At 45.1% G+C, this 27,723-nt stretch overlaps 1 protein-coding gene and 1 pseudogene across 41 annotated transcripts in view; both read right to left on the reverse strand.

The window, feature by feature from the left end:
• ANK3 (ankyrin 3) overlaps positions 1-27,723 on the reverse strand; it is a 493,966-nt gene that overhangs the window by 157,144 nt on the left and 309,099 nt on the right. For 40 of the 41 annotated variants that reach the window (XM_077350673.1, XM_077350676.1, XM_077350705.1 and 37 more), the window contains 6 exons: positions 23,858-23,956; positions 18,797-18,895; positions 16,216-16,401; positions 13,255-13,353; positions 8,898-8,996; positions 2,488-2,586 (listed from right to left, as the gene is read on the reverse strand). In XM_077350673.1, the coding sequence (XP_077206788.1) occupies positions 2,488-2,586; positions 8,898-8,996; positions 13,255-13,353; positions 16,216-16,401; positions 18,797-18,895; positions 23,858-23,956 (681 nt within the window). Of the gene's footprint in view, positions 1-2,487; positions 2,587-8,897; positions 8,997-13,254; positions 13,354-14,962; positions 14,999-16,215; positions 16,402-18,796; positions 18,896-23,857; positions 23,957-27,723 lie in introns of those variants that run through there. The other variant, XM_077350688.1, reaches the window with a different exon arrangement.
• LOC143844108 (U6 spliceosomal RNA) lies at positions 27,399-27,453 on the reverse strand (annotated as a pseudogene).

Here is a 27,723-nt window from a genome sequence, read left to right on the forward strand (position 1 = left end):
GTGCCATTTTTCAATCCAGCTGTAAATTCTAGTCAAGGCAGATGGTTTAAATGTAAAGTCCACACCCATCAAATGCGAAAGCAAAGTTCCAGAGCCTCAAAACTGCTTGCTTCAGGGCAGTTGCAGCTGTTTATTTATTTATGTTGCACTTTTGCCCCCAATGAGTACTATCCAAATGGGCTTACAAGATCGCTCTCCTCCACTTTTACCATCACAATAGCCACCCTGCAAAGTAGGTTTCACAGAGAGAAAGGGATGGGTCCAAGATCCCCAAGCAATCTTGTTGAAGTTCCTTCAGTGATCTAGCCGAAATTCTAGGACGGTCACCTGGATAAACCTGGAGACATCCCAGAATTACAACTGGCCTCCAGATGCCCAGTTCCCCCAGAGGCTGGACTCTATGGCATTATACCTCTATGGAAGGGTTGGCCAAACTATAGCTCTCCAGATGTCCACAGACTACAATGACCATGAGCACCTGCCAGCATGCTAGCAGGGTCTCATGGTCATTGTAGTCCATGGCCATCTGGAGAGCCACAGTTTGGTCAGCCCTGCTCGATGGTAACCCAAAGGCTTTTAATTGCCTGCCACTGACAGAAAGTGATGATGCACACCACTTTTCCCTTAGAGACCTTAAAAGCAGAGTGCCAGACTACGAATGGAGAGCCTAAGCTTTATATCCACACACGGCTCTGAAGCTTCCTGGCCCTTCAATCTCTCACATCCCAGCCTACTTTGCAGGGTTGTTGGGAGGATAAAACAGAGAACATGTAGAGAAGGACTAAAACTGTGGCATCTCCTTTAGAGAGTGGATGGAGGCCTCTGTTCAGAAGCCAGCAGACTTTGCATCCCTAACAGCCAAGAACGACGGGAGAGGTCAGAGAAGGACACGGCAGTCGGAATAATGCACTTTCAATCGATGTTCAGTGCACTTAGCAACTGGGTTTTAGTGTGTGAAATGGCAAAAATTGATTTGCAAATGATCACTAGAAGTGCACTGAACAGGGATTGAAAGAAGTTGTTCAGGTGTGTGTGAAAAGTGAGCCCCTTTGCTTCACAAGGAATTGGTAGGTGTTGCGTTTTAATGGAGGTTTTGTAAGTTGTTTCATTGCTGAAGTTTAGATGCGTGTCCTACTAGGGATATCATAGTCCATTTTTGGCCACTCTATACCGAAGAGAAAGCAGATTTGTGGGGGGGGGGGGGGGCGGGGAGGGAGGGAGGGAGGGAGGGAGGAAGAAAGATGGAGGGGAATCTAGAGCTGGGTTGGTAAAAGACACAAAAGTGCTGGTGGGGTGGGGGAAGAGCAATACAGCCTAACAGAGTGAGGATTAATTCATGCAGAGACCATGGTGGTTAAGCCGATGACAGCCTGCACCAATGCATAATTCACCCAGAAGCAACTTCCATTGAGGTCAGTGGGGCTTACACAAGTGTGAGCGGGATGTCAGAATGAGCTATGAGCCCCCAATCCTTTGTTCAAATATTACTTCTGGTATAAACCTAGTTGATTAGTAAGCCTCTCTATTATTATTATTATTATTATTATTATTATTATTATTATTATTATTATTATTATTATTATTATTTGGATTTCTAGCCCGCCACTCCCAAAATGGCTTGTGGTGGGTTACAACATACATAAACCCCCCAATAAAAGTCTCCCAAAACACTAACAACCCCATAAAATGCACAAACAATACATAAGATGTCCAGAAGCAGAGGAAACTGCAAATAACTGACCTAACCCACTATCCCCCATGGGGGCAAAAAGGGTCTCTCTCTCTCTCTCTCTCTCTCTCTCTCTCTCTCTCTCACCCTCAGACACCTGCCCTGTCTATCCACAGAGTGGGGAGGAGATGACAGTGACCTACCTTGTAGAGGTGTTATAAGGACTGTAAGAAGATTACACATATTGAGCACTTTGTTCTCTCTTTAAAGTTATTATTATGCAGCTGTTGACTTGCCTGATTTTAAAGAATTCTTCTCTGTTTAGTATTGGCAGAAATACTCATAGAAGAAAAGAGGTGTACTACGATTGGAAAAAGCAACTTAGATATATTAGGAGAACACAATACAAAATGATATATCGGCAATCTCACGACACGCAAATGATGCCATTTTCTGACAGCTTGACTATGATTGCCGTATTTTGAAGTTATTTGGGTAGCAGTCCTAACCCTCAGGCAGATTTTTAAAAGGAAGGTATTTTAAAAGTATATTTAAAACATAACCCAATCCACATGCATACATCAAACAACAGAAGGGCCCAGGCTGACGATGAGGTTCCCTGCCATTAACACCTAATCTTCAATTCGCTTCAGCAGTTTTATTGCAGAATATGAGTTTGTCAGACAGATTTCCAACAAAGTCACTTTCGGTCAACAGCTGAACAGTACACGATATTCTCTACACAGCTGAGAATGTGAAACTGGAAATCTGGAGATATTCAAGGGGCATTAATCTCAAGGTACCAAGTGCCAGATTACCTTTGTTTTGGAAAGAATAGGGGCTCCTCGATCCAGCAGCATTCGCACAACTTGTTCGTGGCCACTTCGTGCCCCACAGTGAAGAGGGGTCAGCCCGTCCTGTCGAATACAGAGGTCAGGCCATTACTATTAGAATGATGTGGCTTTTGACATGTACAAAATAAAAATGTTTGTTCAATCTATGCTCCATTTTCACGGTGTTTTTAACAACATGAACAACCAAAACCAAAAAACCAAAATTCCATGTTATTATTTTGTTACCCAACTGTGTAATGCTGTTTTCCATCCTAATTTGAGAGATCCACTGAAATTACGTAATTACAAATTTGACTTATTATTTTTAATCCTGGTGGTTTTCTCATAGTTGATGGTATTTCATTTTGGACATGCAAAGAAGACATTATTTCTAACTGGCCTTATGTTTAAATTAAACCATCAAGGCCAATTTACTAGAACACCAGCCTGTATAAGAATGATTCAATTAAATATTAAAGCAGACCCCATCACAAGATATTATGATATTCCGAAAAGCAGACATAGCACATTTAAAAATATGAGGAAAAAAAACAGATCATCAGCAAAAGATTAAAGCCATTTAGTCGCCAAACCCTTAATCTCTATGAAATGTGTTCACTTATTATTAGGGTATTTTCAGTGGCATACAGCTACAGACAATCAAATTACCATTTTTCATTTTGATAATACTTATAAAGTACCCAGCTATTATTTAATTTTTACCTCAGGCATCTTTATTGTTCAAAGAACTACACGTGTCATTATTCGGTGATCCTTTTAACCATACATATATTTTTCTTTGCTCAAAGTCCACCTTTTTGCTGATACTCAAGGGGAGAGAGAAGAAGGGAAAGGAGAAACAGGAGGTTTCGGTGAGAACTACAGTCTGGGACCTTTAAGAGGATACCAGCAGGGATTGTAGAAGCTGGAGAAAATAAATTCCTGAAGGCCTGCTGTCAGACTAAAGAGACTTTGTTTAGTGCTGTTTAAGGCAGAGTTCTTAATCCTCCCACTAGGATGTAAGATGTCCTGCTAGAGTGGCAGCAGACATAAATAAAAAATTACCACCAGGCCCGCAGTGTGATGTCATTTGCTGAGAAAACTGAGAAGTGGCATCATTCCTTTGTAGGAATTGCCAGGAAGTCTATGGTTTTACCAAAGAGTTTCTGGACATTCCTAGAGCGGCATGACATCACTTCTGGTTTACCTCCAGAACTGTCCTAATGCCATTGCCAAGGGCACCCTGTATCTCTCCCCCCACCCAACTTCTGCCAGTTGTCAGAAGGTCCTTAGGAAGGTCTTAAAGCCAGTGCATTCTACTTCTCACCAGCAAGCACAAATCACTAAAACGCCCTTGAAACCCAGTTATTTCTCTCTCCTTCCTAGATGAAGCTTTCCTGTTTATTTTCGTCATTAAATTTCTTGTTGCTAGTCACTACAGCTGCTAGAACCCACCAGGATTGTTAACACAAGCGCCAGCCTTGAAGTATGTTCAGATCCCGCCTAAAAGTGTATCTGAGTGGCACACAACTAATTTATATTCATATCGCTGTGTGTTTTTTCAATAGGAAGAACATGTTCACACACACCCTGCTCCACAGTGAGCAGGCAACACAACACACAAATGAACAAAACATACAAATTCTGCTCAGCAGAGAGGAAACCTTTACCAGGCCATGCAAGGATATGATTCTTCCTAAAGTCAAGCACCATTAAAAATCTGTATTAAATTTATTAGCACCCTTGAAATGGCCTTACAGCATCCAGAGGCTTGCACAGAACTGAAAATGGAAGCTGCCTGAAAGACCAAAGGAATTTCCCAGTGTAATTTGGCTCTCCAAAGCAGACAGTCGGACAGCAAATATCTTTCTACTTGCCTCCAAAGCAAGAGGCATCAAGGATGGCAAGCAAGTGTCGATGTGCCTACAGTGGAACAATAGCTAAAGGTAAAGGTAAAGGTATCCCCTGTGCAAGCACCGAGTCATGTCTGACCCTTGGGGTGACGCCCTCTAGCGTTTTCATGGCAGACTCAATACGGGGTGATTTGCCAGTGCCTTCCCCAGTCATTACCGTTTACCCCCCAGCAAGCTGGGTACTCATTTTACCGACTTCGGAAGGATGGAAGGCTGAGTCAACCTTGAGCCGGCTGCTTGGATTGAACTCCCAGCCTCATGAGCAGAGCTTCAGACAGCATTTCTGCTGCTTACCACTCTGCACCACAAGAGGCTCTTTATAGCTAACCGGTTTAATTTTGCTGTTTTAAAATGTTGGTTCAGGCATGTAACAGCAAGTAGGCCTCAAACTGATCTTTCAGTGAAACTATGTGCTTCCAGTTAACTGTAGATTAGATTGTCCTGGAAGCTCACTAGCTAGGCCTAGTTAGATAAGGCGTTCCTTTCTCCAGCTGTTGTCAGAGTTTTGAGAAACTCTAGTTATGATGGGTCACCATGAAGTCATCTTTTTTGGCCAACTCCCTGATTGGTCATTATTCTTGTTGCTGCCCTGGTACCCAGCATATCACTGGCGCTAAGATCCCCTGGTATAGGAATTTGATTGGTTTTATTTAATAAGCCCGACATGGGCCTTTCCAATAAAGAATCCCATTTTGTGTCATGCACTGTCTCACCCATTCATCTTGACCACTTGTTTTGCTGGATCTCTGTTCCTTTGAATTCTGTGGGTCTGACCATTTGAAACTCTGCTTATGATCTATAGCAGTGGTCTCCAACCTTTTTATCACCGGGGACCAGTCAACGCTTGATAATTTTACTGAGGCCCGGGGGGGGGAGGCTTTTGTCGAGGGACATCGCTGCTGCTGCCCCAGCAGACAGCCCCTCTGCTGCCAGATAAGTCCCCCACCCATCCCTTACCTCCACCCCCACACACGCTAATGCCCATTGTGTTTGCAGCTCCAATGGGATTTAATTCTAGTATTCAATATATTTTCATTCACTGCTAGTATTGAACTTGTTTTTGTGCACATTTAATAAAAATCAAAATATTTTAATACTTGTTTGTTTCTTCAACATGCTATAACAGGAACCTCCTTGTGTTTTCTTCGTCGCTGTACCTTTGTGTTCTGCAGAGGTCTCTCTGCTCTGAATAGGGCTAAGATGCCTTGTTTAACTCTCTGACAGCCTCTGGGTTTTGGGTGGCTAGGGGACTGCCTCACTTGAGAATGAACATCTTCCAAAGGGGTGTCTGAGGATGCAGCCCTCCTTGGGGGTGATGTTCTGACAGCATGCCCTTCAACCTCAACCTGCTTCCGTATCAGAAAAAACAACTAAGGCTTCAAAACCAAGCAGACACGGTATAGAGAAGTTCTGGTTTTAAACAGTTCTAGAAGTGGTGGGCCTGATCTGGTTGGCCCAGGCTAACCTGATCTTGTCAGATCTCAGAAGCTAAGCAGGGCTGACACTGTTTAATATTTGGATGGGAGACCATCAAGGGAGTCCAGGTTGCTACACAGGGTCGATAAACAATGGCACACCTCCTCTGTTCATCTCTTGCCTTGAAAACCCTATGGAGTTGCTCCAAGCCAGATGTGACAGAACAGCCCATTCCACCCCCAGAAGGAGGGGAGGAGGAAGGAGATAAAAAATATCTGCTGCATATTTCTCAAAGCCCTGTGGTGCCTGAAATAAAGGGTCTCCAATCTTTTTACTTTCCGGTCAGACGTAAAGTGGGAGAACTTGGAGGATGTAAGATATATTCCATGTATTAGAAAGTATCCATCCATTGAGACAATCCTCCTGCAGAAGCTCAGAGAAAATGATTGGCAAACGATTATGACAATCTGCAGAGGAAGGACTCCCTAAGTATGCAGAGATGCAATTAACCATATGGCCTGTTTTATCTCCCCTTCTTGAGGGCCTGATGTAAGAGGTCAAGAAGGCAGCAATAGGAATTCTGGTTAAATTTAGAACTGGAGAAGGAGGTGGGGTACAAATTCCACTGCTATTTCTTTGGTTATGTTCGGTAGTAAGGAAAGAGATGCTGGCTCTTTTGAAAGTCAATCCTGCCTCATGCCCTGATTTAGTGCACAGTAGCTTCCCCATTCAATTGTTTGTTTGTTTTCCTTCCTAGATCAAACGGACCCTGACAACAAAGAACATGGTAACATCTATGCCCCCCCCTCAAAACTACCCCAGAATGGAGAAGTTCTGGAAGTCCTAAAGCAAGACAATACCCATCTGAGAATTTGTTTATATTGTTGTTACTGTTTTTACTAAGGATGTACCTTTTTAACTTTAACTTTAACTGAACATGAGTTTAATTTTTACTTGAATGGCTTTTAAATTGTATTGCTGTTATTTTATATGATGATGTACAATGCCCTGAGTCGGCTTGCTGGGAGGGCAGTGCAGAAATCAAATCATCAAATCAATAAATAATTTACTGAAAGAAAGAAAAAAGTTTTCTGTCACTCTTGTTTCATGCAGTCTTCTCTATCCTCAGTGTTGCTCAAGGTGCTATTGGCTTAACTTTCAGATTCAAATACTGAGAATAACTGTGTGCCCATGGCATCACCACTGACTCATAGTGACCCCAGGACCAGGGGTTTTTCAAGGCAAGAAATAAGCATCACCTGTCTTTGCATAGCAGCCCATCTTCCTTAGTGGTTTCCCATCAAGGACTAACCATGGTCAAACATTCTTACCCACAATACTATGGATCTGGGTGACTGTACAAACAATGGACCTGATCGTTTTAAAGAGTCCAGTTTCATCCAGAACTGTAACATTATTGACACAATACTTTTGGGTGAGGAATTTCTGCTCATGCCAGAGCTGTTGCCATAGTGGAAATGAAAGGAAAAGACTGCAGTAGCTACTTTTGTGTGGATTTGTGCCCCTGCTTGCATTTCCACTTGGTCACATTCCTGTGCAACCAGTTCCTTGTCACTCTAATACCGGGGTGGCCAAGCCATAGCTCCCCAGATGCCCATGGACTACAATTCCCATGGCAATTGTAGTCGGACATCTGGAGAGCCACAATTTGGCCACTCTGGTCTAATATAATGTTTGCAACATTTTGTGCACCTGGAAATGTGCTAAGGCATTGACGGTATTGCCTGTGCCACTCTAGATCCAAGCCGCCATGTTGAGAATTGCCCTGAGCCTCACTCTGCCACCTAGAGCTGCCACCTAGAGGCAAGAAACAGAATGTGATGACATCACCTCATGGGCTTCACATTCCTAAACTCTGCCAGTGGAGAGGGGAAGCGGGGATACAGGCCCATTGCTTTTGGCTGCAGCTGCATGGCAAACATGCTCTGCTCTTACCTAAAGGCTGGAATAGAAGGAATGGTCCTATTGTGTTATTTGGTAGGTATACAAAGATGTCTTGTGCATCACCAATTCTCCTGAATGCACAGAGCTGAACATGAGCAGACCTACATGCCCAGGAGAAGATTCCAGCAGGCATTTTGTGGCAGCTTCCCTTTCTCCAGGTGTCAGTCATGCATGTGGTCAATCAGCCGTGCTTGCTGCAATGTGCCTATAGAATCATAGAGTTGGAAGGGGCCAGACACCCCATTTAGTCCAGCCTTTCTCAACTTTTTAACCATAGAGAAACCCCTGAAACATTCTTTAGACTTCGAGAATCCCCAGAAGTGGTGGATTGTGCAGAATATGGTTGGGAAGACTAGCTGTGTACATGGCCACCCAGATGCCCCTCCCCCTTTTACCCTCTACAGGCCCATCACTGGCCATTTTTGGAGTGGGGGGGGGGGAGGTTGACATGACCACATATGGTCATATCATGGTAAGACAGCTATGATAGAATGCCTCTCTACACCTTTCCCTGATACTGAGGTAAATTTCTCCTCCAAAATGAAGCTCACTGTCTCACCCCATCTGTACACCGCCCGTGGCGCCGCAGATCGCCTTCCCCGGGGCTTGGGGAGCTTTTCCCGAGATCGGGGGGGGAGGAAAAAAGCTCCCCAAGCCCCAGGGAAGGCAATCCGCGGCTCACAGAGCCGCGGATCGCCTTCCCCGGGGCCTGGACAGCTTTTTCCCAGATCGGGGGGGGGGGGGGGAGGAAAAAAGTTCCCCAGCCTGAGGAGCTTTTTTCCACATCGGGGGGGGGGGGAAGCTCCCCAGGCCCCTAGCGCCCGCTGAATTTTGGTTTCAGCGGGCTCTACTACTAGTTAGTAATAGTTCTCTTTGGGCATCAGTCAGCCCTGGGAGCTACTGGGAAGGCTTGGAGCCACCTTTTCGAAACAAACCCTTAGTCAGAATGGCACTGAGATTTTATTTACACAGAGGAAAGGGCTGTTGGAATGGGGGAATAATCACTTTTATATACACAGTTAGTTTGCAGGTTTTTCGGGTGTTACAGTTCTTTTTCAATCAAGCGGTTGTGTTGTTAAGGTAATCCAACGACAGTCTTACCCTTGTTTTGGCGTCAATTTTCCCTCCTCTGTCAAGCAGAAGTTTAACCATGTTGGTGTTCCCTCGCTTTGATGCCACATGTAATGGAGTGATATCGTTCTGTGGGAGACGAGAGAAAAGGCAACTTAACTGAATCCCAATGTCCAGTGGTCCTCCACCTGGACCAAACCCTTTCCCCAGATTACGCTTTCCAAGACCTCCATTTGCAAAGTTAGACCGAGTTCCTTGACTGTAGGCATTTCTACAATGCAGATACAGGGCAGTGTGGACGGGGACTGGACCTGGGTTGAAATTCAGTTCAGCAACTAAGTTCATTTGCTGCTTTGGAGAACCTCATTTTCTCAGAGCGTTTGCAATATGCTCTTCTTTTTTCCTCCCTTACTACTCTGTAAAGCAGCTTACTGTGCAAATCAAAGCAACCCATTCTTGGGAGTCAGCCCAGGGGAACAGACTGGAATATGATTCTGAGCAGGCTGACAGAGGATTGCTGCCTTAGACCGTAAAGGTGTGATCTGCCTCAGACCATCCAGCAAGCTTGCAAGCGGGTGTCAATCCAGCACTGGCAACTGATGATAGATTTTTTGCTGGTGAGACTGGCAGCAGCTTTGGTTCAGAAGCCTGCCAAACGTGTTAGATCACAGGTGACAGTAGGACCAAAATAAAACAGGGAGACAGACCATAACTCTCTTCTTCCACCAACTTCACTAACGCTTCTAGTTTGTCTACAACAGCCTTTCTCAACCCTTCTGGGTTAAATCCCAGAAGTGGCACAGTTGTGCAGCATATAGTTGGGGCCCCTCCACTTCCCATACCCTCCTGGTCTATCATTGGCCATTTTGTGAGGGAAGGGGCAGGCCAACATGACCATATATGGTCATAGCATCCAAGAAATGTTTAACAAATTTTTAAAAATATATAACAAATTAACTCCAACCCATTCAGGAAACCCTTCCAGGGCTATCAAGAAACCCAAGGTTTCACAAAACCCTGGTTGAGAAAGCCTGGTCTACAATTTCCAAACTCTGCTTTCTGGAATGTTATCTAGGAAGAGCCACTGTCCTCCTACCTCCAGCCAATTGTCGCTCCAAAAGAACAAAGCTACACAACCAAAAAGCAAAACCAACTACTATCTGTTCATCAGAAGGAAAGAACTGAACATAGCTAGCTATTTAGATTCCCATCAGTAAGGCAACAGAGAGAACATGGATTCTATTTTTTGTTCCTCACAAAGCAGTATAAAAATATAAATCAAAATGATCTATCAGTTCGAAGTGTGGGCACATTATTTTTAACACTGCAACTGATTCCCCTAAACATCTCAAGTTAGGAAAGGATAGGGCATTTATTTATTAGGGTTTTTTTTTTTAAAGGACAAAGCCAACTCAAGGCATTGTGGTGCCTGAGGTGAGAAATCAAAATGGCCGCCCAAACATGCTAATTGGCATGGGTGCAATCCAAGAGAATTCTACAACTTTAGTGTTGTTAAAACCAACCGGAACGACACCAGGGCAACACTATGTTCTCGTATAGTTCTCATTAATTTCAGGAGGGTTTGCATGGGAAAGCCTCACAAGCGACTCTACCCCATGGGTCTCTCACTCTCTGGCTTGTCACAACTAACTAATCCAACCTGTTGCCTGGGGCCACGCTGATAAGAGGCTATAAGCATTATCAGGCCACAAGTCTGCACAACAAGTCTTCATTGTCTTGGAATTCTCTTCAAGCCATGCAGCCATATGCAAATGTGCTGAACATTCAGGGCAATTATATAACGGACGCGCTCAGGCGCGAAGTTCCAAGATGTAGCAGGACGCGGCTATGCATCCCGCCGAATTGCCTTGATGGCAAACAAAAATAATTAAACAAATTAAAATGGAAAGCACACCGGCCCCAACTGGGGAAGGCAATAACGGTTTTGAGTCACGCCCCCGGTTGCGCTCTGGAGATGTGTCACATAGCCGGCAGAATAAAAGTGATGTCCTGATGAATGAGCCAGTATATGCGGGAAGACATCTGTTTTCTGGCTGGCAGTATTAAGGATGCAGCAAATGCCTCGAAACGAGGGACTGCGCTGCTCAGCAAGCATTTATTCCGAAGCAGACCCACGCCGATGTCATAAGCCGGCCCTGCAAGAGTGAGCCAGACGGTCTTGCGCTTGATGGATAATAAAGGTGCCAATTCAACAATGGATGTTCACCTGCCTTGCAAGTCAGAGAAACATCCAACTATATACTCCCATAGACACATGACACTGTCAGAAGAGGCAAGGATGGAGATCCCGCCTCTTCAGCTGCTGAAGGGCTTGATGAAACAGAAAATAGGCCCCTCTCTCTTTGTCTCCTAAATCAGTGTTATAAAAAAGCTCCTTAGGAGTAGGGTGTTTGGGGCTTATGTTGTCCCATGAAACACCACAGATACTAATGGCACTATAATAAATAACCAACAGAGCCACTATTTTGATTGGGAAGGACACAATTCTGGCATATTAGGTCAATATACTACCCGGCATCTTGGCCACCACTCCACACAAAAAAACCCCCACTCGATATTTTCAAAAACAATTCACTATGGCAGTGACATCCTAAGCAGTGTTACACCCTTGATGCCCAAACAGGCTGTGACAGAGATTGTGGGATCTGCATGGACAAAAGTCATGTACTACAGGGAAGCAGGTGAGATCATGGGGAAAATCTAGCAGGATCCATCTTGCTATATAGTGATGTGCACACAAAGACAACCTAAAGATTGTGATCTTTATGTACCTGCTTGGTTTTAGTGTCCCATTTCTGGCAGTAATTCTGCCCATTCTGCACCCTGGATGTAATCCATATGCATGCATATATTTGTTTGTTTTGTGCAGTTTATACTGGTTCTCTTAGTTATTGGGAAAGGCACAAATTGCTGGAAATGCTGCCCTCTCCTTTGCACTCTTTTCATTAACCACAGTAAATCACTGGCTGCAAAATCATGGCTCAAAGACCTGCACTGAATGAATCACTTTTAAAGCCACTCCCCATCCCCTTTTCTTATTAAGTGGAACAAGTCTTGCCAGTGTTTCACAGGACCCAGGAGGGACGACAGGGGGCGGGGAACGGGGGGGGGGGGGGGTCCAAAACTTCCAGGATTCAAATCAGTATGGGGGCCAGGGAGGGAGAGGGAGGTGAAGCTGGAATCCTCCTGATTTGTGCAAAATTCATCCATTTTACTTTCAGTGTACTGCTGCGCTGTAGCCACTAGGGGCGCAGTCAAGACTCAGAAAGGCAGAAGAGGGGACCTTGGTTGTTGCTGGTTTGCCTCCCCTTCGGTAGCCGCAATTTTTAAAGAAATCTGCCCATGGCTGCAAACATTTTATGGTATGAGGCTCAGGAAAACAGTTTCCTATCATACGTTGTTTCTAAGCTGATGAGCCAACCTGGTCTGCCTTCGTTTCTCACCACATCAATAATCTAATTCTTCTATGTTTGCCCCCCACACCCACCTTTCCTGCCTGCTTTCAGAAAGTCCCTTGCATTTGCAAAGTGAACCCTTCCCCTTTTTTGAAGATCCCTCCTCAGGAGAGATACTCTTTACATGGATGTAGTGTCCCTGACACGTTGTGGTGTGTCCTAAGTTTGAAATATAGCATCGCCCGTTAGCTAATTATCTGAAATAACTGAAATTTAGCTGTGTTAATGAGGAACATTGGATTAAAATGATACTAAATGTGAGGGACTCAGCAATTATTATAAAAGTAGCAAAGTTTTTACTGGCAATTTTAAATGAAAATCTTTTACGATAGATTTTACATCTGGAACTGTTTGAAATTTTCGTTTTATGCTTTGCAATTTTATGCCAATAAAGGTACTCTGAATCGAATCTTTTCATCTCTACCCTGGCAAGGGAGTTTACAGAACAGAAAATCTCTCCCAACACAGAATGAAAGTAGTGAAATTGTGATCGTTGTCTTTACAATTTATGTGCATTGTGATCTGTATTCATCGGTTTTAGAGGTTAGATATGGCTAGGTAAATGCCTTAGTTTCAATTTATATCACATGCTGCCCCTTCGTTGCAAGAAGAAAGTGTTAGAATTTTTGTTTGGATGAGGGTGGTGGGGGAACAAATACAATTTTCATCCGGGAGGGGGGGTCGGTCCGTGGAGGCTCTTGGTGGACCTTCAGAGACAAGGTTTTGTTCAACAATTGTATACGTGGGATTCTAGTCAGGATTAAGGCAGCAATCCAATGTTAGTAATAACCGTGGTTTCACATTGGAAGGGTTTAATCCTGTTTTAAGAGACCTTCCTGCTGAAGGGCCTCCTGTTTTAAGAGACTGTTTTAAGAGACCTTCCTAGCACCACCCTAACAAATGTTACTTACCCGTGCGGTAAAATCCACAGCAGCACCACGATTTAAAAGCAGCGTAGCCACATTAATGTTTCCATAGTGGGCAGCTATATGGAGGGGGGTGAAGCCGCTCTGGAAGAAAAGAAATAAGCGCGCACACACAGACACAGAGAAATATAAATTATTTTTTTTAAAGAATACCTTCCCAGCTCTAGAAATAATAGCTGTACCAGTTGATGCTAGAAAACAGAATATGATCCATAGCAATCATCCATTCTACTCTACTTTTTCAGTCACTGTGTATCTTTACGACACCCGAAGACTGCAAGTAAGAATGTGCTACGCAGAAAGGAAAGATATTACAATGCCTAGTCTGGGAGAATAGGAGGAGGAGATTTGACTATTCCAAAAGAACCTCCCGCCAAAGGAACTTTTAACAAAGTGAAAACATCACCAATTCTTTAATTTGATACATCAATTCTCGTTGGATATGTCTACGTGGGATCGTTATTTTATTATCCTTGCAAGTTAATTATGTCTTCGAGCTTCCTTGCAGGAGTTCAAAATGAAGTCACTCGATAGTAATTGCTGAATAATTTCATGAATTCAAATCAGATACAAATTAAAACGACATCAAAGCCTGTTTTAGATGGGATGGGATGTTTTTTAAAAAATTAGGTTTCCTTCTACGAAAGATAAAAAGCTCGATCTCCCACAGTGGGCAATCGAGTTGGGCTAATTTTTTGAAAAAAAATTCTATACCACTCCTCCTTGCAAGCGGACTTGAGGTGTTTCACAACAGCAATAATAGAAATAAAACCAATATCCACCCCCTGCCTTAGTTGCCCTCTGCCGGGTTAACCGGATTGGGAGAATCCTGAGAGCCAAGGGGGAAGGAAGGAAGCCCGTATTACCGCACTAACATTGCAGCACCCCAACTCTAAATAGGAAGTGTCTACCCAATCACGTTATTTCAGTGACCTGCACTGCAGTCCTAAGCAGAATTACAAGCAATGCTCAATGCCCATAGGTGGGCTTGGGCCTGGAAGGGCCTAACTCTGCTTAAGACTGCACTGGCGTCTTCAGACTTTGCCATTTGAGTTCCGAGCTTGAAAAATGCTCAAAAATTCATGCAGCCGTTCATCCGGTCCCTGTGATGTGTGTGAAACCTGAGAGGGAACCGGGCGCATTTCTAACGTTGTCAGCAAGCCCCTTTAGCCATGCTAGCTGTCGCCGCTCCAGTCTGGAGAGAGTTCACACATTCACGTGTCGCTTGGAGGGGGAGGGGGGGGACAACAACCGCATTCCCTTTGCTGACACTGACCGGAAAGTGTCATGCGGGGGCCTACAGGAAACGAGTCCTGGATGCAGAAGTGAATCAGGGATGTCTGCAGCTCTTCACGCAGCCGATCAAATGAGGATGACCGCATTGGAAGTCCGGCCCCTTTCCTCTTAGGCAAATGACCACTTTTCTGCGGGCGCAATCTGTTCCCCAAAGGAAGCTTACTTGCACACTTTTTGAAAACGCCTGTTCCAGCTGCAGAAAGCCCTGGGAACTAAAACTACGTTCTCTTCTAGCACATGCTATGTTCTGTACTCTAAAGCGGGTCTCTAAAGGCCTCTAAAATAAAGGCAATGCAGAGAAGAGAAGGAAGGAATGATGCAGCGGCTCTACGTTTGTGGAAGAGTGACGATGCAGATATGTACATATATATTACATAATATATATTTTTAGATATACCTCGGTTGTTCTATTCACCATCATCTAGGGTTTACACATTTGGAAGCAAAGAAGGGGGGAAAAAATGAGCGGTTAGTTCCCGACCGGTGATAATGGATGCAGAAAGCTTCGTGACCGCCGGACGGAAGCTGTGAGGATGGCACAAATAGAGGCACAGCAGGACTGTGAGGCTGAATGGAAGTTGAATGGTGGGGAGGGGGCTTTTTGCTGTGGTTCAGACACGAATTGGGACACTTCACCAATGAGATCTCCTCATTTTCCCAGGGCAAAATAAACACAGTTCCAAGAAATCCCTTATTTCATTGCAGCCTTCTACTCTATGCCTATATCTGGGGATTCAAATCTGCTGCCTCTCTGCTATAGAGAGCACAGGCATGTACATATATGTATGTATTAAAAACACCATCTTCTGAGTTCTAAGACACAGAACCCAAGAGAACACTGATCTCTCATTGCTTCCGTGACTTCGGTTGGCATGTAGGCCAATGGAAGTTCTTCCAGCCTTGGAAGCCTTCCTCCAGTTCAATGGCCTAAGGGAGATCTTCCATAGGCTGGAGGAAGTCTTCCAGTTTTCTTCACTGGAGTGGTAAGATACAATCCACTTAGTTGCTCCAATGAAACAGAATTTCTGCTTTCACAAGAGGGGGTTGAGATTTCCACTAATTCTTCCCTCACCACCTCTCTACTTTTCTTGAAAGTTCGCTAATTCCCCCGAAAACAAAACTTGACAGTGTGGGGGACCAGTGGGCTGCAGCAGGAGGAGGAAACAGGGAAGTCTCATTCTGCAAAATTCTTGGGTACTTGTTTCAAAAAGGGAATAACTTGCAGTTCCTTTTCGGTTTCCATTTCCAGCAGCTGTCCTTTTTTTCACAAGTTATAACCCTAGAGCAGATCTGTGCAACTTGTAACTCACTGAGCCGAATGCAGCCTCCCCTCCCCTCCCCTCCCATCTACAACAGTCCATCCAAGGCACGATGACAAATCCCCATCCCCCAATTTCACTGCCTTTCATCAGCTGGAAAATTAAAGGACAGGAGATTGCCAAATATCTGGGAATGCAATCCATTATGGGTGGGCAAAGCTTGGCTTGGCAGCTCCTGAAGGACACGACTGACCTAAAACCACGCTAAAGTAAACTGCAGCGGTGCAAGCTGAAATAGACCCAGCTTGCCTTCTGCAAACTACTCTGCTTGCTAGCCAAGAGCGGCAGAGATCGTCCATCCCCTCCAGCTCGTTTGTTTTTTGCGACTAACCTTGGACTCCACATCCGCATTGTGATCGTTCTGCAGCAGCAGGGCAGCTGCCTTTGTGTCATCCTTGCGGGCCGCGATGTGAAGAGCAGGGAGACGGACCTTCCCCTTGGTGTCGTTTTCAAGCAACAAGGAGACCACCTGGTCATGGCCCTGCTGAAGGGCTACTGCCAACGGAGTGAAGCCGTCCTATCAAACAAGCAACAATCAGCAGACGTTGATCCACGGGGGACGTCACCGTCAGGCCTAGCAGACAGGGTGGTCAGCATGTGAACGGCCATCCACCAGAGTTAAGGGAAAGCAGAGAAAGCAGCGTACTGAAAAATCTCACCTGGCCGTGGAGGTGTGCTTCAAATGGGGAACGCCTAATAAAATTAAGCTGGGTGGCTCCATTCTTGCTGGTGGGGGAGAAGAGTCAATCGTGGAATGTTCACAATCAGAGCAGCTTTGGATAGGATGGGTGACCCACATGAGGGTGACTCCACATTGCGCTCCATGTGCTCCATGTGCTCCATTGCATGAGGTGCAGCAGTTAAAAGAGTGGTGGACTCTCAATTGGAGAACCGGGTTCAATTCCCTACTCCTCCACATTCAGCCAGCTAGCCTTGGGCTAGTCACAGATCTCTTTGAGATGCTCTCACGGAACGGTTTTCTTAAAGCTCTCTGACTCCCACCTACCTCACAAGGGGGCTGTTGTGGGGAGAGGAAGGGAAAGGTGTCTGTAAGCTGCTTCGAGGTATAAATCCAGCTCTTCTTTTTCTTTTTCTTCTCCCACAGCAGCAAAGTAAGAGCCCACTTGGGGTGATTCTCTGTGGTCTGTCAAGATTAATACTATCTGTTCTGACCACAGCAGTTCTCCAGGGTTTCAGGTAGGGATCTTATTGCTTGATCATTTTTTTTTAGACAGTAGCAATACACATGGGATGATATATGGCTCCTTTAGGTAGAGAAAAGCAGCTTATAATAACCAACGCTTCTTCTTCTTCTTCTATACAAGCAGGGGGGGGGGGAACTGTGTGGCTCAATAAATCTTGCAGTTAAGAGAAGAGTTCCTATGTACCTACTAGAGGTTATCTTCTCTTTGTGTTTAATGTTAACCTCTAGTAGGAACACAGGGACTCTTCTGTTAACTGCAGGATCATTTTTTATACCTGGAGATGCCAGGAACTCGTTTACGTAGTGTTTGGTAATTCTGACATCACTGTGTAAAAATAGACTGAAGGGTGCATTTCAGCAACTTGCTTTAATGCAAGGCATTCAATGGATTTCAATGGCAAGCCACTCTGAGAAGCGATTGGGCTGCAAAGCAGGGTATAAAGACATTCGCACAAATAAATATTTTTATCGTCTCTACCAAAACAACGTCACCATACCCATTCCGCAAACACGGAACAGACAGAGATGGATTTCCGTTCTTGATGGTGATAATTCAGCAACCGTTTGGCAATAATTCGGTCTGGGATATGTCTTTAGATCTGTCAGCAGTACATTTTTTTGCTTGGTCCCTTGTCAACAGTTGGCTCACTTAAGGAAGGGAACCACGTATGAAGTCTATGGTCAACACCAATAGCCAAAAAATTAGGTGTCTTCTATTGAATATTTAATTAAATATTAAATTGAATATTTAATTCCACTCCACATACAGAACGTTGGCAAGAATGGATGTTGGACTTGGCTATCTAGTATTTTCCAGAAGAATTGCATACTAGAAATATGAGGACATTTGGTTGGAAATTTTATTTTGCAGCTATATGGCTCGATTTGATCAGCGGATGTTTTTGAGGAGTTACAGATCTGTTGGGAATTTATGCTGTTTACTTTAAAGACATTAAGGGGAAAAAGACATCCGTAAGTTTAAAAGATGAAAAGATTTCATAGTGAAAAACACACACTTCAGAGCACTGCACCAGCACACCCTCCATTCATTTCAGCGGGGCTGGAAGTTCAGGGCTCAGGCTATCAAACAGATTTCTAAGTCATGAGTTGAACTCAGGGGGGTGGCAAACTGTGAGTAAACAGAACTGAAAGGGGAATTTGCTCTAATAATGCAAAAAGAAAAAAGGATGCTGACGTTGCTCAGAGACTTATCCGAATGCCCTGAACGTTCGCTACAGTGAAGCGATTAAGTCACTTGCTGGGGCATAAACAGTTAATGCACTTCACATGTATTCTATAGTCCCACTTGAAGACTGCAACACCTTTGACTGAGAGCTATGGTAAGCTCAACAAAGCATGCGTCAAAACCCCACCAGCAGTTCATGTATCCGGTATAGACTACAAAATCCATGCTGCAGTCCAGATCGGAGCAAAGGAGACACATGCATGGAGAATCCCTGACGTCTGTAAGCAGGCAGTTGTAAGGCAGGATGCAGGGCACCAAAACACAACAGGGCAGCTATACTTCCTGTGCAAAACGGTGGTACCGGACCAGAAACAGAATTAAAAGGAGAGTTTGGGTTTAGTCCATCCCTCAATTTCCCACCGTGTAACAATCTAGTGGAATTTCGGGGGTTTGCTACATTCTAATAATTCTCTATGGTATCAATCTATAGACGACTTTCTTGAAGAAGGTATGAACGCTTACCTCTGTGGCTAGGCTCTGACTTGCCCCATTATCAAGAAGGAACTTAACCACTTCCAGGTGATTCTCTTGAGCTGCCATATACAATGGTGTGAAGCCATTCTGAAAAAGAAAAACACACCAGCATAACTCCCTTTTTTTTTAACGAAAGTCTTTAATGGATGAACATCTTGGCATCTTTTAGGGCTTGCTGTAGACATGCAGGAGACCGGGTGGTCAAATGGACTTCACCCATTCAAGCTTCCAACTGTGAGATCATGCTTTTAAAGAAAAAGCTCCCCCACAGGTTATTTTAATTCTCGCAGGTAGAGAATTAGCAGATCCTCCCTCCCTTGAGGCACTAACAGCTTAGAGGCAAGGAATGTTCTTCCTGAAATAAGGAGTTTTGTGTATGTGTATGTGTAAGGGTGGGGGTTGAAGAGGTAACAAATCCAGACAAAAGCCAGTAAATGAGATGAGAAATCCCCCCCCCTCTGTTTAAAAACTGCAGTCAATGAAGGCCTGTGCGTGTAGCCAGTGCTGACTCAGCAGACCGAGCACAGCTGTTGACTTCTGGATGAAAGGAGAACAAGCCGATGCCAATAGAAATGCAGAGTCAGCTTCCGAGGAGAAAAGCCACGGACGTTTACACAACCTTTCTATTGACTTCAGCACCCAGTTGGGAATCTACGCTTCCCAAAGGGAAACACTGCAATTGGTGCTCTCATCTATAGATAAGCCCCACCTAAAGGGACAGCGGAGGGCCGTTTTACTCACTACTGCAGACACAAACCTAGATTTTGTCCCAAAACGGAGAGCCAGAGCTGCTCCAACTGCCTTGATGAGCATACCTGCACAATAAGCATGTCGGTCTCATTCATACATTGCAGGTTTTTTCCCCTAAGACCAGCACTTAAAACTAGTTTGGATGTCTATTAAAACTGGGAATATGCAAAGAGGCCCCCTGCAGGAAGGAGTGCCATGGATTAAGAGGGTTCATCATCCTCCATCTATTGGCTCTGATGGATCTGTGGAGGACCGCTTGGTCACTGCTTGTCCCCTTCTTCTCTGCCAGTTAACCAATGATGTGCTACAGGACAGTTTGAAAGGGCTCAGTTGTAGGACTCCAGTTAACCAGATGGGCAGGAGATGCTGAGATGCATGAGAGTTGGTAAAAGTGAATATATGTCCAATGGAGCCAGGAACTGGATAATGCAAAGCACGTCTTAAATACAAGAATTGTACTTTTTGCTAGCACGAAGTCCAGGGAGAGGGGAGAACAATCCACCACCAGCACCCAGTCAAAATAAATGTGTTTGCTTAATGCATTATTGAAGTTTTTCAACTAAAACTCCTTACGCCTTCAGTGAATTCAGCCCAACACAAGAACATGTCTTTGGAAAAGTTTTGTCTCCAGCAGATCCAATCTCTGCCCCAAGGCCTCTGATTTTAATACTGATATAATTTTCTTTGAAATGAGGCTTTTCTCACTGTTCGATTGTAATTTTCCAGCTGCTATACTGAAGTTTGAAAGGTTACCCTATTTTAACTGGTCAGTTATTTGTTTCGGGAGGAGCTTTTGTGGACCTCAATTAGTCTGTGAGGACAGATAGAAACAACTGAAATGAAATGTTATAAATATACTATTATTTTGCAATTTTCCATTCCATCAAGACAGATCCTCACTGTGAAGAATCCAACAATTTGCTCCTAGCCAAACTTCTGTCATTAGAGTGACTTATAGCAAGAATGGGAGTGGCAGTGAACAAAGGATTCTGGGAGGAAACAGGATTCTGGGTCCTGCATGGTGGGCCAAAAGAAGACCTTCATTTGACATGAACGGTCTGGGACATGACAATGCAGCACAGGTCTGAGTGTCAGGGCAATGAAGATTTTGCCCAAATTCCTTGTCTCCAGTGGAGACAACAATCCAATGCTTAAGTCACCAACGTATCTTAATGTGCATAAATGGTTCATTACAGTTGGAACATCTTCATGTATATTCATCCATTTTACGACCCAAACTAGTTCCAACTAACGGTGCCATTCAAAACCATTTCATCTCATTCATATAATTCAGTAGAGCGTAATTTCGTTTCACTTTATCCAAGTTAGAAGTACCCCAACAGGGTGAAAGAGACGTTATTTCTAAGAGTGTCACCTTAAACCACCTAGTCCATAAATTAACTCGATGAATCGGAGACATTTTTGGCAGAGGAGGCGGGATGCTCTTCCCCATTATTATTGTGCACATGTTGTTACAGCAGCCGTTATTGCAAAAGCATTTCATTTTGGCATTTGCAAGCATTAACATAAAGTGGCTACAAGAATGGCGAAGTGCTCTTTCCTGGGCACATCACGGACAATTTGGCAATAGGAACAGGGATTCTCTTCTGTTTTATTTTTGTCAGTAACCAACCTGGCCAAACAGTAATACAAATGAGGGCAACAGTGGCATTTGAGAAGAGCTTGGTGTGCTCGCTTCTACTGACTATTCCCCTTCCGCCCAGTCAGAGGCAAGCCCCTCCCTCCACCTTGTTGGAAAGAGCTCTGTGTGCGATGTCTCCTGACTTCAGACTCCAACAGGAGCTCTCTTCACCATAGAGTTAGGGAGATAGACAGGAACCTTCTGATCTCACTGACCTGTCCCTAGAGGGCCATTTCCTGTCTGGTGAGTCTTCCTCCTCTTCCCCTCCATTCCTCCTCCCTGCAGCAGCATGGAGCAGAGATGCCTAAAGCATCCCTCTCCATCCCGCAATTCAGATTAGAATGCGAACCTTCTCTTTAACTCTAAGTCTGCAGAGTTACGTTCTCTAATACATAGTGGCTATAATATTTAGGTCCACCAATATTTCATATCCTTCACCTCTCAACATTTAATGGCATGGAAAGCTATTGGAATGAATTTTCAGAATGGACAGTTCTTTGATCTCGTTTAAGGGCTAAACAGCATGTGACACTGGAGTTCCATGACTGGAATCCCACATCTATAATTTGACTCTTCAAGTTTAGTTGTGTGGCGAACAGGTATGGACTGGGAACGTACCATGAGGGAAAGAGGCGTGACTCTTCCATAGACATGCATATACACAAAATTGCCCTGATCAAAAATGAACAGAGTTGCTTTAGAGGTCAGAAAAAAACCTAAGACTCATTCTTGGACTGCCTTTTTCCCTACTGGGTTTGAAAGCTGTAGAGAGGCCATTTTGTATCAAGGGAATGATACAGGAAGGGAAAAGTTAAACCTCCTTTCCTCACTGCCAGAGTAAGAAACATCTGCTGGAACAAATAAATATTATCCTCATACAATCACAAAAAGAAGCCAATTATAATCCTTGAAGGTCGAATTTGCTGGTCGTCGGAGATATCGTGCCACCTGTCATGCTGTCATGATGGCTTCCTGATTGGCTGAGATCACCCACATGTCTAATTTGGAAAGGATAGGGCTGCCAGCTCTGGGTTGAAAAATACTTGGAGACTTTGGAGGTGGATCTGGGAGTAGGCGGGATTTGGGGCGAGGGAGGGCCTCAGTAGAGTGCAATGCTATAGTGTTCACCCCCCAAAGCAGCCATTTTCTCCAGAGGAACTGATCTCTTTTCCTGGAGATGAGTTATAATTCCAGGGGATCTCCAGGTCCCACCTGGAGGCTGGCATCCTAGGGAAGAAGAATGAGCTTCTGCTCAGGTTTTGGGATTTTTACTCTGTCGGTTTGAAGCTGACAGCTCTGATGGGCAAACGTTTAATGAAGGCCTCGTTTGAAGCTGATTCCTGTACAATCCCTCCAAGGGAAACACGGCATTTTAGATTGCTTTAGGATGGGCTGTTTGCAGTCTTCCATGACCCAGCACAACAGAAACAGGGGAGGCCACAGACCATCCCAAATGCAACGCAAGACCTTGAGCCCCAAAACAGACCCCAGCAAAGCTTCAGGCAGCCATTCTTCATAAAGGCATTTTGTGCAGCAAGCCATCAGGTCTGCACACTGTGCGGTCCCTGCCTTTCCCTCTGGATATCTTATGACACACCACAGCTGCCTTTCGCACTCCCACTTCCTGGGGTTGCGGAGCTGTCATTTGAAGAAGGGGTCAGAGGGGTGCTGAGCATGAATGCAAACAGCTGAGCCACATCGTAGGCCCTGGATGCATTTCCGGGAGCTGGAACTACCAGCCCGTAAAGAGAAACGGCATTTCCTGACTTCTCACACAAATGGACACTGAGAATAGGCTGCAATTTCTGCTGGACTGTAACCGCACAACTCATTTGAGTGTCCTGATCAGCCAATATGCCATTCCTCTTGCTTTCTCCAGAAGGGCACCTGCACAGAAATGGGAAGCACAGAAATGGGAAGCAGGTGTGGAGCTTCCGGCCTTGTCCCACCACCACTCCTCTCGCCATGGAGAAAAGGGGAAGGGTTCACTTTACAAACGCAGTGGGCTTTCTCAAAGCAAGTAAACGGGGGATTCTCTCAGCTCTACTATGAATTTCTGTCTGGGAAATGAGGAACAGGAGGCAGCATGTATGAGGCCACGGCCCACAGGTGAACACTCCTCCAAGGACAACTCCAAGCAAGGGAGAGCAATAGCTGCAAAGAGCAGGTGTGGATTGAAAGAAAGGAACAGTCAAAGTGCACATCACTATGCCTGATCACTAGCGTCCATTTTGGCCAAGCAACCAGACATATCTGCAGAAGAAGAAAAGACTGAATACATCTAGGTATGGTAGTGTACATATACACACACGTGCAAGCGTACACACACTCACATCACCAACTTCCAGGCTGGTCTGGGTTTTCCAGGACATGTGGCCATGGTATGGTCATTTTTAGGCCCTGATGTTTCACCGGTTGTGGCTGGCCTATTCAGAGATAGGACACGACAAGATGGGAATCTCTCAGTGATAAGGAGAAGCCCATCTTGTTATCTCCTGTCTCTGCAGATTCCAGCCACAGGTGAAACATCAGGGACTAAAACGACCAGTCCACAGCCACGCAGTTCTGGGAACCCAAGGCAGGCAGTCGGCTCTGTCTGGGAAAGCCTCTTGCGATTTCGCTCCCGGCACGCCCCTTTCAGCACCACGAATGTTTACCTGCGACTGTGCATTGACGTTGGCCCCGTTCGTGACCAGCACTTTCACCACTTCAGTCTGCCCCGCCAGAGACGCTATGTGCAAAGCTGTGTTTCCTTTCTGAAACAAGAGAAAGGCACGGCATGTGAAAAATGCACACACCCCCCCCTGCTCCTGAGCATCGTGTGCAGAGGGGAGACCCGGCCGAACATGCCGACGGCACGGCAGGTGCAGAGTTATGGCGGAGAGCCCTTGTACTCAGCTCAGTCACAGCCTGGGATTCCGAACTATTTTGGAAAAGCCCCAGAAAGAAACTTGGGCCAAGGGGCACGTGTGTTTTGTGTTTCCATCAGCCTAAACGTAGGGAGAGTCCTTTTGCTTGACACTGTTGGAGCATGGGAATTCTGCACGTTTTTGAAGTGCATTAAATGACGTGTTACATGCACACATGCAAAACCTGCTTTGGTGTGCCCCAGAGAAGACTCATGGCCAGTTTCTCCTTCTCCTCTCAACTCCTCAAGACTTCTTCCAGAGGGAACTAAAAGCTTCTCCAGGAGGTTGCGCGGGAGCGGGGGGGGGGGGAGGGAGACAGAAAGGCTCCTTCTGCATGAGCTGCAGGGGTTTAGGATGGGCTCCTTTGGACTTTCTGGCCATGCATTCTTGCCAGGGAATAGGAGACGCCCACTGGATTTTCCTCCTCAAGAATCGGTCAGGGCAAATACACACATTGCAAAGTTCACGCATCCCGTTCCCCTCCCCCTCCCGTGTCTGGGGAGTCCTGTGACTCATGGCACACAAGGGCCTTATCCGAGAGATGGAAATCTGCCTCCTTTTCAGTCTTTTATGGTGTGGAGGTGGAGGTGGCATGGTGTAGCCCCATCTAGCCAGATCTTGGAAGCTAAGCAGTGTCAGTATAAGAAGAGCTGATTGTTATACCCTGCTTTCCTCTACTTTTTCAGGAGTCTCAAAGCAGCTTACAACCACCTTCCCTTCCTCTCCCTTCCTTTCCCCACAACAGACACCCTGTGAGGTAGGTGGGGCTCAGAGAGCTATTTAGTTAGGAACCTGAAGGTTGAGCTGCAGAGAAAGTATGTATTTATAATACAAATATCTGAACCTGAGCCACTTAATAAAACAGTAAGAGGGTGCTGGGAGGAGTTGGTACTAATTGCCTAACTACCAATCAGATAGGCTGTCCCGGCTGTCCCATCCCTGACTGGCTATCCATCCAATAAATAACCAACCAGGAGGAATGGCCTGCCCTCCATATGGAAGGAGTGCCAGCCACCAGTAAGGTAGGTAGGAAGCTGGGAGGGAGAGTCAGGGACTGCGGCCAGGGATGGTGGGGGGGGGGGGGGGTGGAGGAGGGAGGAAGCCCCCAGAAGCACTCCTGCCACCCCGAACAGCTCTGGATCTGGCTGCAGCCTTGCCAAGCTTTGGAAAGGCTGCCCGGGGCGGTGCGGGAAGGAGCCGAGTCCCCCTCCTGAGCTTCGCAACACCCCAAAAAGGCCTGCCGAGGCCTGTGGAGGCATTGGGAAGCCTTCAGGGGGTGGCAACGGGATAGTGGACTGCCCCCTAGCACTCCCGCACCCTAAAAAGGCCTGCCAAGGCCTCAGCAGGCTATTTGGGGGCAGCAGGGGGGAGCGAACTGCTCCCCAACACTCCCCTCCAGCCTGAAAAGCCCTGCTGAGGCCTCTGTGGATCTTGCCAAGCCTATTGGGGACAGTGGGGGGTGCAGACTGCTCACCAGCACTTCCCCCACCCCGAAAAGGCCCACCTTAGGCCCACGGAGGCCTTGGCATGCCTTTTGGGGACAGTGGGTAGGGGGAGGCCTTGGCTGGCCTGACCAGGCTGGGGAAGGGGGGGCCTAGCACCTATTGTATTGTGCAATACAACAGGCTTTGTTGCTAGATTATTATAATCACATGCATATAATAAAAATTAAGAACATGGATAAAATCTCAGTTATATACTATATAATACAGGCTTTCTCAACCAGGGTTTTGTAACTCTCTGGGGATTCTTGATGGCCCTGGAAAGGTTACCTGAAAGGATGGGAATTAATTTTTTTATGTATCTTTAAAATTTGTCAAACATCTTTCGGGTGATATGACCTTCTATGGTCATGTCAACCTGCCTCCCCCTCCCAAAATGGCCAATGATGGACCTGGAGGAGGGGGAGGGGAGGCGCCCTTGGTAAGCATGTCCACAGCTCTGCTTCCCAACCATATCCTCCACAACCCCACCACGTTTCTCGGAGCCTGAAGAATGGCTCAGAAGTTTCTCAGCGGTAAAAAAAAAATACAATCAACAATACACATGGAACATATGAGGAAGGAAGGTAGACGTGTTTCGACCCTAAGGGTCTTCCTCAGTGGTCAAATAGTAAACTGCAATAACATTGGGGCTTGCCGAGTGGTAAGAAATCTATAAGGGGATGCTCCAAACAGTTCATTATTGTATTTATTATTTATTATCGTATTTATTGACTGCACACTGTCAGCCAGCTGACTCATGGCGTGCTCTATACGTCTTGTATATAAAGCTGGCGGTGTGTGTTGTTTATGCGTTGTATATAAAGCTGTCCAATATGGAGCCCACACTCTGAAATATTATTCAAAAGAGCACCACTCTCACTGTTGTTCGGCTCTTAATAAAAAGTGCATTCTCATGTGCTAACCGGGAAAAACATTTCTTCCTGCTTAACACATGACAACGCACTTTTCAGAGTGTGGGCTCCATATTAGACAACTTTATATGCAACACATATTAATTGGAGCAACACTAGATAGAGAGATGGAAGGACAGACAGACAGACAGACAGACAGACAGACAGATAGATAGCAGAAACCTTTATTGGCTTAAGTAGCATCACCTTATAGATTTCTGACCACTCAGCAAGCCCCAAGGTTATTGTATTGTATGTGTAGTTTAAATTATTTGACTACTGAGAAAGCCCCTTAAGGTCAAAATGCATCTGCTTTTATTTCCTCATATTATTATTATTATTATTATTATTATTATTATTATTATTATTATTATTATTATTATTATTATTATTATTATTATTATTATTTCGATTTATTTCCCGCCACTCCCAAATGGCTCATGGCGGGTTATAGTGTCTTAAAACCCCATTAAAAACTCCCATTAAAAGACTTTAAAATGTCACAACAATATGTTGCATGTATGGTCATTGATTGTATGATACAATATGTAGCAGAGATGTTATCAATGTTTTTAATTTCTATTATGTGCACCTGATTATTATAATATATATTTGTATTTTAAACTTTTTCTGCAGCTCATCTTTTAGGTTCCTAACTTGTCTAGCCAGGATGGGTTTTTGTTTCCCTTTTGGGTTTTGTTTGTTTGTTTTTTTGTTGAGAGAGCTCTGACAGAACTGAACTGTAAGAACAGCTCTAGCAGGATTGTGACTGATCTAAGATCTAAGGTCACCCAGCTGGCTGCACGGGAAGGACTGAGGAATCTGGAGAGCCACAGTTTCGCTGACCCTGCCCTAGTCAGAAGACGGGAGGGATTTCCCCTCTGCTGTAATTGGGCTAATCTTCTCTGTATCGTTCCAATTTTAGTATATGTGCTGCCGAAGCAAGCACTAATTGGGCTGATTATAATACACATTTGCATTCATTATCATGCTCCTCCCATCTTCAGATAAAAGATCTCCACTTCAGTTCTTCTACTGTGTCTGCCGGAAGGAGCTCTGCCTCTCAGAAACGTACAACTCTTGTTGGTTTCTAAAATGCTTCTGGATTAAAATTGTATCTCTTCTGCTGCAGATCAGCACAGCTATCCTGTGAAACTATGGTTGAAATCTATGAGCACAGCTCCACTACCTGTGTGCCATCATCCGCAAAACTAATCTA

The sequence above is a fragment of the Paroedura picta genome, chromosome 8 (genome assembly GCF_049243985.1).
Source record: "Paroedura picta isolate Pp20150507F chromosome 8, Ppicta_v3.0, whole genome shotgun sequence".
Taxonomy (NCBI): Eukaryota; Metazoa; Chordata; class Lepidosauria; order Squamata; family Gekkonidae; genus Paroedura; species Paroedura picta.